Below are 13084 nucleotides of genomic sequence, written 5' to 3'. Positions count from 1 at the left end.
CGCGCATAAAAAACGCCTAAGGCACTGTGGCCCAGGCCGGAGAGCGAGAGAGCATCAGCATTCCAATGGGGTGTGTGCCGATACGGCTTTTCGCTTTATGTGGTATCTGTTCGTCTCGCCCTCGGCGGAGAGAGGAAGGGGCTGTCTCCGTGACAGGAGAGCCAAACCGTGGCCGTGTGGGTGGGACAGCGGTCGGACAACAGGATCGCGTGCGCTAGGGCTCGACAGGAGAGTAGAAGTGTCTCTCGCGGCTCTGAACTACTCCAAGTCTCATATGATCCGCTCGGCCTCCCTCAGTGCATCAAAGAGGCTACTACGCTTGCCCGTTGCTCTGACACCAGGCATATTCCTCGGAGCTGTGCCCATTGCCGAAGCTCCGCCGCCAGGCGCAATCCTCGCCGCTTCCCTGTGCTCAACGGTCTTGTCCTTCCAGGCTGCCTGAGCCTCGCTGAGAGTCTCAACGTGCTCGGGCCGCAGAAGCGGCACGCTCCCGCCATAACCGAGGATCGGCGCACCAATCGTTGTCCGATTTACCTCCCTTGCCGCTCGAGGCCATGGATCGACAGGCACACCGGGTCCACGCCCTGAAATGATGTCATCGTATTGCTGTGACGGCGTCTGAGGCTGTGCCGGCCGTCGGCCAGGTCTCCCCTCTTGGATGATACGCTGACGTGTGAGCTCCTGAGACTGAGAGTCGGGCTTGTTGAAAATGTTTGTCCAGAGCACGTTCCCTGCCATCGCGTCCAGACGCCCTGAGCACGTCCTGCGGCAAGCCGTTTCACCGAAGACGCGAAGTTCGCTGCAATGCTACAATGTTGCCAACCATGGTGTCGCGGCTGCTGCTGTATGCGGTGGCAGTGGGTCCTCGATCGCATGTGCTCGATGAGCAGTGACGCGCACTGGCCTGATGGTGCGCGAGACGAGGTATGTCCGGATTTACAGGAAAGAGAGTGCCGCTAAGGACGCATGCCAGCAGCGGTGGGCGACGGATGCCTTAGCGGTTCTCGCGTTCTCGCGCAGCGCCCCCTCGCCGCCGTCTCCTCCGCCGTTGCCGCCGCCGCCGACGCCGCCGCCACCACCGCCACCCTCGCCACCCGCCCCGTCCCCGCCGCCACCGCGTCCGCCAGCGCCACCCTCTCCGCCGCCGCCGCCCTCACCTCCCTCGCCACCGCCAAATGAAGTGCAGGCGGCTGTGCTCAGGTCGCTGCCCGAGGCAGTCCGCGCCAGGGTAGTCGCGGCGCTCGCGAGGAAGCACAAATACACCGCTCCCACGAACGAGGAGGTACGCTTTGTCGCGTCGATAGAGCTGAAGGCGGCCGAGAAAGCCGAGGTGACGAGCTACCGAACACTAGGGCTAGGGCGCCGAGATCTCTCACCCCTCGCCCTGCCCTCTCCAGCCAAGCGGAGCCTAGCCAACCTCCCGCCCGTGCCCACAGGCGATGTGGCACAACGTGTGGGCCCCGCTCATCACGGGCACCCTTCTCCTCATCGGGGCCTCGCTGGTCGCGCTGCTCGTCCTCTCGCGCCGGCCCAGCCGCGCGGGCGGAGGGGCGAAGCACGGCGGGCCCTATCTCGGTGGAGGGTCATTGCTCTCCACGCTCGTCACGAGCTCTGTTGCGGCGCTGGGGCGCTGGTCCAAGCGGGGCGAGCAGGGCACCGCATTCGCGCGAGCTGACTCGGCGGTGGAGGTGTAACCCGCACACGGCCTGGGGCCTCGTCATCACCCTCGCCTGACTCCCCGCTCGGCGCCACCGCAGGCTGCTCGGGCGAGACACGAGGAGCAGTCTCCGTCCGCGGGAGGAATGACTCCGAGCAAGGGGGCGCTGGTCAAAGCCAAGCGCAAGGCTAGCCGAGCCTCGACCCTCCGGACTGCAGAGGACTCCACCCCGCTCGAGCCCTCGGGGAACGGGGAGCGAGCCCACCACGAACTATCAGAGCTGTGAAGCGGAGGGGCGCTGGCCGTTGGCCTCGAACGCGTCCGAGGGTCGCGGAGATGACCCAGATGTCAGGCGAAAGGGCTTAAGACAAAGTGCTCTCACGACTCAACAGTGTGTGTATGTGCTATGTAAACAACCGTCAGCGGCGGCGCGTTCTGTCCCCGCTCGGCGCGGGACGGCGGCGCCGCGGTGCGCGGAGCGCGGTCGCGCGCCGGAGGAGGTGATACTGATAGACTTGACACTTGATGGAGCCGCTTACAGGGAAAAGAAACACGGGAGCCGCCCTCACCATGATGCTCCTCACCGTGGCGATACCCACTCTGGCCCTCCTTCCTCTGCCCAGCCGGGCGCCTGTGCACGCGGTGCTGCTGCGCCGAGCGGCGCGGCCTGCGATGTCGCTGGACGAGCGGCGATCGGAACTGCCGCCAAAGCCTCTGCTCGCGGCGGTCGAGCGGAGGGCTGGCGGCCGCGTCAGCGCTGCAGACATCGCTGCCGCCGCCGGCTTGGACCTGCAAGAGACGCGGCGGGCGCTGCTCGTCCTCGCGCGGCTGGTCGGGGCCGACCTGCAGGTGGCGTCGGACGGCGAGCTCTTCTTTGTCTTTGGCGAAGACGTCAAGCGGCGGCTGCGGCGCGCGTCGCTGCGCGCTCGGGCGGGCGAGGCGTGGGACACCGCTTCGGTGCCTCTCTTTTGGCTGCTCCGTGCCAGCTTCGGCGTCGCGCTGCTCTCATCGCTCACGATCGCCGTCACTGCGATCGCGGCGCTGATGGCCAGCTCGAGCAAGTCCGACTCCGACTCGGGACGCGGCGGGTCCTCGCTCACGATGCTGCCGTACAACATGTGGGGGCCGCACCCGCTCGATATCTTCTACTACTCGAGGCGCGCCCGACCCCGCGAGAGCGCCGCGCCGCGACCTGAGAGGGGCTCTCTTCCAACTCGGCCGCCCCGACTGCGCTCCCGGCTGCCGCAGGTACCGCCCGACGCCCGAGGGAGAGCTCGGCTTCCTGCAGTCGTGCTTCTCGCTCCTCTTCGGAGACGGAGACCCGAACGCCGACTTCCGCCGCCGCTCCCTCGCCGCCGCCGCCGCGCTCATCCGCGCCGAGGGCGGCGCAGTGACGGAGCCGAGCAGCCCGCGCCGCCACCTGCGCGTCACGGAGGCGGCGCTCACAGCATGCGGCGTGTGCTCAGGCGGAGCAACTCGCGCCGCTGCTCGCGCCGGCCGAGCTCCCGCCCGACGAGAGCGAGGTCGGCGGCGGCCGGGGTGACGCGCGTGTGCGCGCTCCGCAAAGCCTTCTTCAAGCCCCCGCGCGCGCGAGCACCGTAGGCCGACGGCGCCGACGCGACGCTCGTGCGCGAGCCATGGGTGACGGACGCGCTGGTGGCGCTCGGGGGCGAGCCGACCGTCACCGAGGAGGGAGACATCGTCTACGTCTTCTCCGAGCTGATGGCGTCCGCCGGCGAGGAGGCGCCGCCCCGCACGCTGCCCGCAGCGGGCGGGGCGATGGTGAGGAGCGGCGCCGCCTCCGCCTCCTCCGCCGCGGTGTACGACGCGCTCCGGTGGAGCGATCAGCCGCAGGCGTGGCGGCCGGCGGCAGGCGAGCCCGTCCTCGTGTCCGCGCTCGACATCGATGCGCGGCGGCGGCTCGGCCGGAGCTACCTCTTCTCTGCCGAGGCTCGGCGGCAGAGCTTCGAAGACTCGCTCGTGCTGCCTCGATCGCTGGTCGGGAGCTCGGGCGTCGTGGCGGGCGAGACGAGCGCGCTGCTCGCCCCTCCCCTCCCGCGAGGCGCCTCCTCGGACCCGGGCTCGGAGCCCTCCCTAGGCGACGAGCGCGACTCGCTCCCCTTTCGGGTGCGGGTTGATACGGCCTCCGGGCCAGTCGAGGCGTACTTTCTGCGCTCCGAGCTGCGGCCCGTGCCGGCCGAGCTGGTCGGCGGCTCCGTCGCGGCGCTGGTCGAGCTGCCGCAGCGCTTCTCCACCGCGCCGCCCGGCCAGCTCGTCGCGGCGGGCGCGCTCGGCGCCGCGAACCTCGTCGCCGTCGGCTACCTCGGCCTCCTGCTCCGCTCCGCGCGCGCCTCGGCGCTGCCCGCGGCTGGCGCCCTCGGCGCGCTCTACCCGCCGCTGCTCGCCTACGCGCTCGGCTTCGTCGGCGTGCCGCTCGTGCGCTCTGCCGTGGTGCGGCGGCGCAACCGCAGGACGGAGCAGCGCAACGCCGCCCGCCGTGCGTGGGCCGCCGCGCTCGCGTCGAGGCCGGCGGGCGCGCTGCGGCGCAAGCTCGCGTCCGCCAAGCGGCTGCGGCCGCGCTTGCGGCGCGCGGCGGACGCGCCCGTCGAGTATAGCAGCGCCGAGGGCTTCGGCGAGGAGGCGGAGGCTGCCCAGAGGGACGTGATCGCCGCGGACTTTGATGCGCGCCTCGCGGCGGCGGCAGAGGCGGCGCCGGATGAGTCGCCGGGTGGGCCTTGACGCACGCGCGTGAGCGTGGACGCGGCGGGCTAGCGTAGTATACCTCGACGCGGCCAGGGGGGCGCCACAGGGTGGCAGGAGGCTACAGGCAGGTGAGGAGAGACGCGGGGACATAGCCGACGCGGACAGGGATCAGGGTCAGGCTACTTACATGCTCGTTGCTCGAGCTTACATGTAGAGAGAGAGCAAACATGTAAGATGTATATATAAAGCGAACGTGTGCTGGAACTCGGGCACACACACACAGGCAACCGCGAGCCGCTCACTCCCCCAGTCCCATTCCAGCATCTTCCCCGCCTCCTCCACCGGGCGGATCCGCTCCCGCGCCGCCTCCCCCACCACCTCGCGGTCGCGATCGCTCATGAAAAGAAGAAAAACCTTCGGTAAACGGTGGGAGATCCTCCCTACCTCCCACTATAGATCGAACCCACAAGTGAGCTATGGACCGCCACAAGTGTTGCCACAAGGCTTCTTACAACCTGCCTCCTTGGTTAGGTTGGTAGAAAGGTGAAGAAGAGTTGCTCCGCACACACAAAAGAAAACTCGCGCGCCAGTGGCCGTTGTTGTGCGCTCAGGGGCGATGGACTTCCGGCGGGAGGACTGGGAGCCCGCCAACGACGGCATCGACTCCGAGGAAGAGGCTGCTCTCGATGAGCTGCTTGACGGCCCGCCGTCCAAGAAGCAGCGCCCACCTGCCGCAGCAGCAGCGCGCCCGCAGCCAGCTCCGCGCCCGTGGCAAGCGCCCGTCTACTCTCGCACCACCGCCGACGTGGACCTCTCGGAGGAGGCCGAGCTGCGCCGGCTTGAGGGCGGCGGAGCCCTGCCCGGTGGCGCCCTGCCCGGTGGCGATCAAATCATCGATCTCACCGACGATGCGTCCTTGGTGCCCGAGCCCGAGCCGCCAGCCGAGCCGGCGATCGATTGCCCGTGCGGCGCCGGCCCGGCCAAGGTGCTCACGTCGTACAGTGAGAGGAACCCGAACCGCCGTTTCTATCGCTGCCCCAAGCCTCGCGGCGAGGACTGCAGCTTCTTCCAGTGGGTCGACTCGCAACCGCCGCCGCCGAACCGCGGCGGCGGGTTCGGCGGCGGCGGTGGCACGCCCGGGAGCGGCAGCGGCGGCGGCGGGTACGGTGGCAGTGGCGGCGCGGGGAGCTACGGTGGTGGTGGCGGCGGCGGCGGCGGCTCTTCCACCGACCTCTGCTACAAGTGCAACCAGACCGGCCACTGGGCTCGCAACTGCCCCAACGCCGCCGGCGGAGGTGGCAGAGGTGGCGGGTACAACAGCGGCGGCTTTGGCGGCGGCGGCGGCTACGACAGCGGCGGCGGCAGCCACAGCGGCGGCGGCGGCTACACCGGTGGCGGCTACAGCGGCGGCGGCGGCGGCTACAGCGGCGGCGGCGCCCAGAACAACAAGTACGGCGGTGTTGGCGGCGGCGGCTCTTCCACCGACCTCTGCTACAAGTGCAACCAGAGCGGCCACTGGGCTCGCAACTGCCCCAACGCCGCCGGTGGAGGTGGCGGAGGTGGCGGGTACAACAGCGGCGGCTTTGGCGGTGGCGGCGGCAAGAAGGGCGGCTGCTTCAAGTGTGGCCTGGACGGGCACTGGGCATCGAACTGTCCGAATGTGGGCGGAGGCGGAGGCGGAGGCTACGGCGGCCGCTACGGCGGCGGCAGCAGCGGCGGCTACCGTCGCTGATCCCACCGCCGCTGGCTCGACCGCTGCGTTGGCGGAATGAAATCACTGCCGCGTGCGCAGAAGGAGAGAGGGCGTCTCTTACGCAGGTTGGCAGGAGACGTGGGTCACGCCCAGCGCGAGACAAATCACATCGAGCAATTGCATACAAAAAATCACTAATCAGAGCGAGGCCGAGAATATTTTCTCAAAGGTGGCTGCCAGCTGCCCGGTGTCGGTGCAGACGTGGCCTCGTCCCGGCGCGAGCTGCGCGTGGATCTGCTCGGCCTCCATCTCGTTGGAGGCGATCAGGATTGCGTACGCGCCAACCGCCTCCTCCGCGGTGAGCGCCGCACTCCACTCGCGCGGGTCGAGCCGGTAGCGGGCGAGGTCGGCGTCCGAGATGACAAAGACGAACCGTTCGTCAGCGTCGCGCCCGGCGGTCGCCGCCACCGCCCGCCGCGTCGCCTCGAAGGTCTGGTCGCCACTGTGGCAGTACTGCGTGTGCGCCTCCATCTTCTTGAGCAGCGCGAGCCGCGCCGCCTCGCCCTGCGGGTACTCGCCCCACCGGACCAGCTGCTCCGCCTCGGGTCCAGTGCCCGAGTGGCCGACCATCGACCACTCGTACGTCGCCTCGAGGCCCTCGAGCGCGAGCATCGCGAAGAGCGCCGTCTCGAGCAGGCGCGTCTTCCGCCCGTCGAGCCGCTCAAAGGTGTACATCGAGCCGCTCAGGTCGAGCACGAACCGCAGCGCCACCCGCTTGCCCGCGCCGCCCGCGCTCCCCGCCGGCCTCGGGCCGCGGTGCTTGTAGATGGCGGCCGAGCCGGCAAGCCCGTCCACCATCCTCGCCTCGTCGAGCTCGCCGTGCGGGCGGCCCTTGAGCCAGATCCGCTCCTTGGACCGCTCGCGGTGCTCGTGCAGCGCGCGCCGCATCCTCGCCACCTGAGGCTCGACGCCGGCACGGTACGCGTCGTACAGCTCGGCGTCGTGCGGCGCCATCCCAATCTCCCTGAGCCGCTCCGCGTACGCCTCGTCCGCCATGCGCTTCGCCGCCTCGGCCGCCTCGTCGCTGATCCCCGCCGCCTTCTCCTCCTCGCTCAGCAGGTGCACCTGCTGCCCAACGTCGAGGCGGTACGGCCCGGCGCGGCCGCCCAACCCCGCGGTGCCCGTCCCGCCCGTCCCGCCCGCGTACTTGTTCCCGCCCACGTGCGGCTTGCCGTCCCACTCGCCGTGCTTTGGCCCGCCCTCGGGCATCGGCGGCGGCGGCTTCTCCGCGCGGCCGCCAAACTCGTCCGACTCGCCCTCGAGGCGCAGCTCCATCGGCGGCGCCTTCTTCTTGCTCCGCCGCAGCTCGAGCGCGAGGCTCTGCAGACCATGCTCCGCGAGCACGCCGGCGAGCAGCGACGCCGCGGAGCGGTCGTCCGCGTCGGCGTCAAACACCCCGGCGAGCGCGCCGTGCAGCCCGTCCTGCGGGCACGCGTCGAGGTGGCGCGCCACGAGGACGAGCTCGCGCACCGAGTACGGGTACGAGAGCGCGCCCTGCTCGTGCAGTAGCCGCAGCCGCGCGAAGAGGGAAAGCAGCGTCGCGAGCTGCTCGCGCGGCAGCCCGGGCGCCACCCGCCGGAGCAGCTGCGCCTGCGACGCCGCGTCCGGGTTCGGCACCACCAGCGAGCTGAAGGCGTCGCCGCACTCGCGGTAAAAATCGTTCCCCTGGAAGGGCCAGCCCGGCGGGTTTGCCAGCACCACCATACGGAAGGCGGGCGACACCACGAGCTCCTGCTCCTCCTCGCCACCGCCCTCGCCGCCGCCCTCGCCGCCGCCCTCGCCGCCACCCGCCCTCGCGGCGCGGCGCACCAGCCGCCTTCCGTCGGCCAGCTGCAGGTCGCCGTCCTCGGCGAGCGCCTTGAGCACGCAAACCACCTCGAGCGGCGCCTTGTCCGCCTCGTCGACGACGAGCACGCGCCCGCGCCGCGCCGCGCGCACGAGCGGCGAGTCGCGGAAGGCGAGAACGCCGCCCTCGAGGCTCGGCGCGAGCGTGAGAGAAGCGACGGTCGTGTCTCGGTGCAGTTGGACGTATTCCCGCTCTGCGCCGAGTAGCTGCAGCAGCCGGTCGGCGAGCTTGTTCTTGCCGACACCCTGGTCCCCGAGCAGCAGCAGATGGCCGCCGCCCTCCCACTCGAGCAGCATCTCCTCGAGCAGCGCCACGTGGCCCGCGATGGCGACAAAGGAGGGGCGAGGCACCAGCGACGGCTCCTCCGGCGCCGGGTACTGCGCCACGCTTACGCTGCCGATGCTCACGCGCCCGCCCCGCACGACGATCGCGGGTCCGTCGTCGGCGGGTCCGTCTCCGCGGCCGTCACCGACCGCCAGCGCCGCTGCGCGCTCGCACACCTGGCGCACCCTCGCGTCGGCAGTCTCCTTGCGCTGCGCCGCCAGCCGCTTGGCGCCGTCCTCTATCTTTGCGTCCAGCGCCGCGCCCATCCCCCCAAAGTTGCCCATCATTCTCCTCTGGATCGAGAGCCCCTCGAGCTCCTTGACTTCGCGCGCCTGCGCCTCGCGCCGCGACCTCTCCGCCGCCGCGACCCGCGCGCCTCCCGCGCCCGCCTCGCCGCCGCGCGGCCTCGCCTCCCCGTCCAGCCCAGAGGTCGAAGGCACGTCGGCAGCCCTCACACCCGCCTCGGCCGCCGCACGTGCAAGCAGCGCCGCCGCCGTCTCGCGCGCCGCGGGCGGTGCCGTGAGCAGCCCCGCCGCGGTGCTCCGCCGGAGGGCGCCCGCCGCGTCGTCGGGCCGTCGGCGAAGGTACTGCGCGGCGCGCAACAGCTGCCGCTGCGAGAGCAGAGCCCCTCGAAGCGACGGCTCGGCCGACGAAGCGGAGAGCACTGCGGCGCGGTAGCGGAGGAGAGCGCGCAGCGGCGGCAGCGCCTTGGGCGGGCAGGTGTGCATCTGCAGCATCTGCAGCAGCTCCGCCTCCTCGGGCGGCGACAAGCTCACCCAAGCAAAGAGCGGAAGCAACTCGTCGCTCAGCCAGCCGGCGGCGGCGGCGGCGGCCTCGCCCTCGCCCTCGCCGGCGGGCGGCTCTGCGGTCGCGACGATGCGGAAGGCGGGGTGGACGCGCTGGACGCCCTTCGCTGCGAGCTCGCCCTCCGTGAGGCCCGCCGCGAGGAGCGCCTCCCACTGCGCTGCCGAGACGAGCCGCGAGCCGTCCGGCAGCGAGAGGAGGCTCCGCTCGACGCAAAGCGGTCCGACCTGGGAAGACGAACGCAAGCGGCCGAGGGAGTATGAGCATATCGGCGCCGAGGGAGTATGGGCACAAGCGGCCGAGGGAAAGAGAATATGGTATCGTGCGGGGTCATCCGCGCCAGCACGGGGGCTGCGAATGCAGCAACTGGGGCTACAGCACCTGGGGCGTGCGATGGCGGACATGTGTGTTCCGCATGCTAAGCGTGCGAACGGCTCCGGCGAACGTGCCGCGCGGGAGGCGGTGGATGCCGTCGAGGAGGGCGACGCCCCCCCGCCGCGCAGCGAGCAGCAGCGGCGAGTCACGCCACTCTGTCGCCCCGTCGGGCGTGGTTGCGCGCCGCTGCAGCAGCTCGTGTGCGGGCAAGTCGGCGTGGCAAAAGACAGAATACGCCTCCCCGTACCCAAACAGCTGCGCGAAGCGGCGGGCGAGGGACGTCTTGCCGACGCCCTTCGGCGCGAGCAAGCAGACGTCGTGCCCGAGCGCATGCCTGTGGGGCATGTCCAGGAGGTGTCATCGACATGTCGTGGACGTGTCCGCCGCGTCGCCCAAGCGCGCGCGCTCGGCGCAGATGCTGTCCAGCGCGGCCGCCTGCGACGCAACCAGCGGCGGGCCCGCGCCGTGCCACGCGCAGTCGCCCTCCTGCTGTGGTACGCCGCCGCCGCCGCCGCCGCCGCCTCCGCCTCCACCTCCACCTCCGCCTCCGCCTCCGCGCGTCGCCTCGATCGCGAGCTGGCGCAACTCCGCTTTCTCGAGCACGTGCGCGTGCGCCACGCCTCGCGCGGCGAGCAGCGCCTTGAGCTGCCCGCCGCTCATCGCCACGATCTCGTCGGGAGACGTGCCGCCGCCGCCTCCGCTGCCGCCTCCACCGCCGCCTCCTCCGCCTGCGTTTTGCGAGGCGGACAAGGCCGGGCTCCAGAGGGGCTTGCAGCCGCAAGCCGCCTCGAGCCGCACGCTCGCGCCCTCCGCGAGGACGGCAAAGACGCACTCGCACCGGCTCGCCCCCTCCCCGCGCCGCTCGATGCGCGAGAGGGCGTAGCGCAGCGGCGTGCACGGCGGCGGCAGCAAGCTCTCGACCTACTTTTTCGCGTTGGGCTTGGGTGAGGGGCTTGCAAAGGGCGAGGCGGGCGGCAGCGGGCGCTTAAGGTCCTCGCGCCGCACGCCCTTCAGCGTGTCGGGAGGAAGGTGCAACGCGGCGAGGGGTAGGCGCCGCTCCACCGCGGCGGCGGCGTCCGCCCCGTCGAACGCCTCGAGCAAGGCGGCGGCGCGCTCTGCGCCGCCCTCGGGGAAGTATGCCAGCCGCCTGCCGCCTGCCGCCTCGTAGGGCGCGCCGCTCGCCGCCGCCGAGCGCAGGCGCAACGCGTCGGCGGCGGCGCAGACCTGCCTCGCGCGTGCGGGGCTGAGCCGCGGCGCGGCCGCGACGACGCGGCTGAGCAGCTCCGAGCCCGCCACGAACCGCACCCGTCGCGTCGCGAACCGGGAGCGCAGAGGCGGGTCGAGCGGAGTTCCGGCGTAGGTCGGCTGAGGTAAACCGATGCCGATGACGACGAAGCCGCGCTTGGCGAAGCGCAGGCCGCGTCCCCGCGCGCCACCCTCCTCCTCCTCGCTGGACATCGCTGGCGCCGCGAGGAAGCCGCCGTCGTCGAGCGCCATCTCCCGGTTCTCGAGTAGGTTGTTGAGCAGAGGCAGCACGTTGCGCTCCGCCTTCTCGATGCCCTCGAGGAGGAGGACGCGGCCGTGGCAGGCGGCGCGCAGCGGCGGCGCGTCCGCGTACAGCATCGAGCCGCCGCGCAGCTCGCGCCGCTGCTTCAAGTCCGCCTCGCAGGTGTCGCGGGTGACGCCGACGTACTCTACCTCCCGCCGCAGAGTGGCGCACACCCAGAGAGCGAGCGAGCGCAGCCCGCCACCCGGCTCGCCCAGCAGCAGCATGTCCTGACCGAGCTTGAGCTGCACCATCATCCACCGCATCGTCGCGAGCGCCTCTTGCGACGAGCCAAGGCTGCTGCGGAGGCCCGGCGGCAGCCACGGCACAAGCTCGGGCGCACAGGGAGAACCAACTTCAACAGTGACTCCGCCGATGCTGTAGGAGTGGACCTCGCCACTAGGCTCCACAGGGGGTGAGGCATGGCGGGGCGGCGGGACGTCTTCGCCGCCAGACTCAAAGTAGGCGCGCAACTCCGACTCTGTCCAGCCGGCGCAGCCGCTCTCGGGCAGCGGCACGTCCTCAGCAAAGCACTCTGACTGAATGGAGAGAATGGAGGCCGCGTCCAGGGTCGGTGTCATGTGGACCAAGACATATCTGTGTCGCAAGTAAAGATACAGCAGTGGTACTGTCCCGTTTTGCTGTTCACAGCTAGGGACGGCCTCTGCGGCAAAGTCAAATCACCCCCACCGCCTCCCACCTCCCACCTCCCTCCCACAGGCAAACCTTCGGCTCCCGCTCAGAGGCTCGCCGCGCCCGTGCGGCGCGCCGAGGCGGCGCCGAGGCCGGCGCCTTGCACCCGGCCCGCGGCCGGCACCGCCTCGCCCCACAACTGACCGCCCTGCGGCCCCTGCGCAGGCGTACCACAGGCGTCGCTCAAAGAGCGACGCCGGGTGTGGGCTGCTCCCTTGACCCGTCACCCGCCGCGCCCTCGCCCGGCCGCCTCACCGCTCACGGAGCGCTCGGCTACTCGCCGCCGCCGCCACGCGTCCCGCGCCGCCACGCATGCCCCTTGCCCTGACGCGCGCGCTCTGCAGCGGCAGAGCGCGCGTCCCTGGCACAGACGGAGCAGCGGCCGCGCCAGCGGTCGCTGCTCCGCCCCCCCCGTCGCGCGCGCCGCGCGCGCGCCGCCGCCGCCGCCGCCGCCGCCGCCCCCTCCTCGCCGTCTTCCCCACCCTACCCTCTGTTGCGCGCGCGCGCCCCGCGCTGCGCGCCCCCGCCCCCACCCCCGCCCCCGCCCCCGCCCCCGCTCCCACGCGCCCCTTCCCCGGTAGGTGTGCGTAGAAAGTGGAACCAATCGAGAGGTGGCAGAAGCCGCCGTGTGTGACACATATTGCGGCACGTGAGTGTGAGACAGAGCCCCGGCAGCTTGGGCCAGGTACCAATTTTGTCGAATTTATTTCAAAATCTGCAGGCGCGGAGCGCCTGCGAAAATTTTGAAGAAATTTGCAGTCGGGCCTGATTTTCATCAAGATCTTTCAAATTTGCGGTGTGGAGTTGGGGGGTGGGTTAGGTTAGGGTTATTAGGGTTAGAGGGTTAGGGTTAGGGTTAGGGTTAGGGTTAGGGTCAGGGTTAGTCTGGTTGTGTCTGTATATGCCAGCGTTGCAGGGTTCTGCGCTGGGATCTGGCCCCAGCGCCGACGAGTAAGACTCAGCACCGCACGCTGACCCCACCAAATGCCGCCTCAGGGCGCCAGGCCGCCAGCCACTTCTTACACGCGGCCGGCGCCCTCTCGCGGCAAAAGGGTCGAGCGAGCGGGCAGAGTCGCGATGTCTGCGCACCCGCGTGCCGATGGGCGGCACACGCAACCGAGAGAGGCCCTGTCGCGCCGCCAGTAGCGTTCTCCGCACTCCCCACGCCACCAATTGCCGCCTCAGGGCGCCAGCCACCTCTTACACGCGGCCGGCGCCCTCTCGCGGCAAAAGAGTCGAGCGAGCGGGCAGAGTCGCGCGATGTCTGCGCACCCGCGTGCCGATGGGCGGCACACGCAACCGAGAGAGGCCCTGTCACGCCGCCAGTAGCGTTCCGCACTCCCCACGCCACCAATTGCCGCCTCAGGGCGCCAGCCACCTCCT

General features: G+C 70.9%; 2 protein-coding genes across 2 annotated transcripts; one reads left to right on the top strand and one right to left on the bottom strand.

Moving 5' to 3' along the window:
- Positions 1–2227: 2227 nt before the first annotated feature.
- Positions 2228–4396, top strand: EMIHUDRAFT_229921 (hypothetical protein; the record flags this gene model as incomplete). Its single annotated transcript, XM_005785727.1, has 4 exons — positions 2228–2775; positions 2906–3047; positions 3124–3180; positions 3260–4396. The coding sequence occupies 4 exons, from the start codon at positions 2228–2230 to the stop codon at positions 4394–4396; spliced, it is 1884 nt and encodes a 627-aa protein (XP_005785784.1).
- Positions 4397–6213: 1817 nt separating this feature from the next.
- Positions 6214–11589, bottom strand: EMIHUDRAFT_467836 (hypothetical protein; the record flags this gene model as incomplete). The annotated part of the gene is made up of 4 exons (XM_005785726.1): positions 6214–9314; positions 9469–9796; positions 9839–10383; positions 10525–11589. 4 exons carry the CDS (start codon positions 11587–11589, stop codon positions 6252–6254), a joined length of 5001 nt encoding a protein of 1666 aa, XP_005785783.1. The 3' UTR covers positions 6214–6251.
- Positions 11590–13084: the final 1495 nt, after the last annotated feature.

The sequence above is a fragment of the Emiliania huxleyi genome (assembly GCF_000372725.1).
Source record: "Emiliania huxleyi CCMP1516 chromosome Unknown EMIHUscaffold_159, whole genome shotgun sequence".
NCBI lineage: Eukaryota > Haptophyta > Isochrysidales > Noelaerhabdaceae > Emiliania > Emiliania huxleyi.
This window is presented reverse-complemented; position numbering and strand designations above follow the sequence as displayed.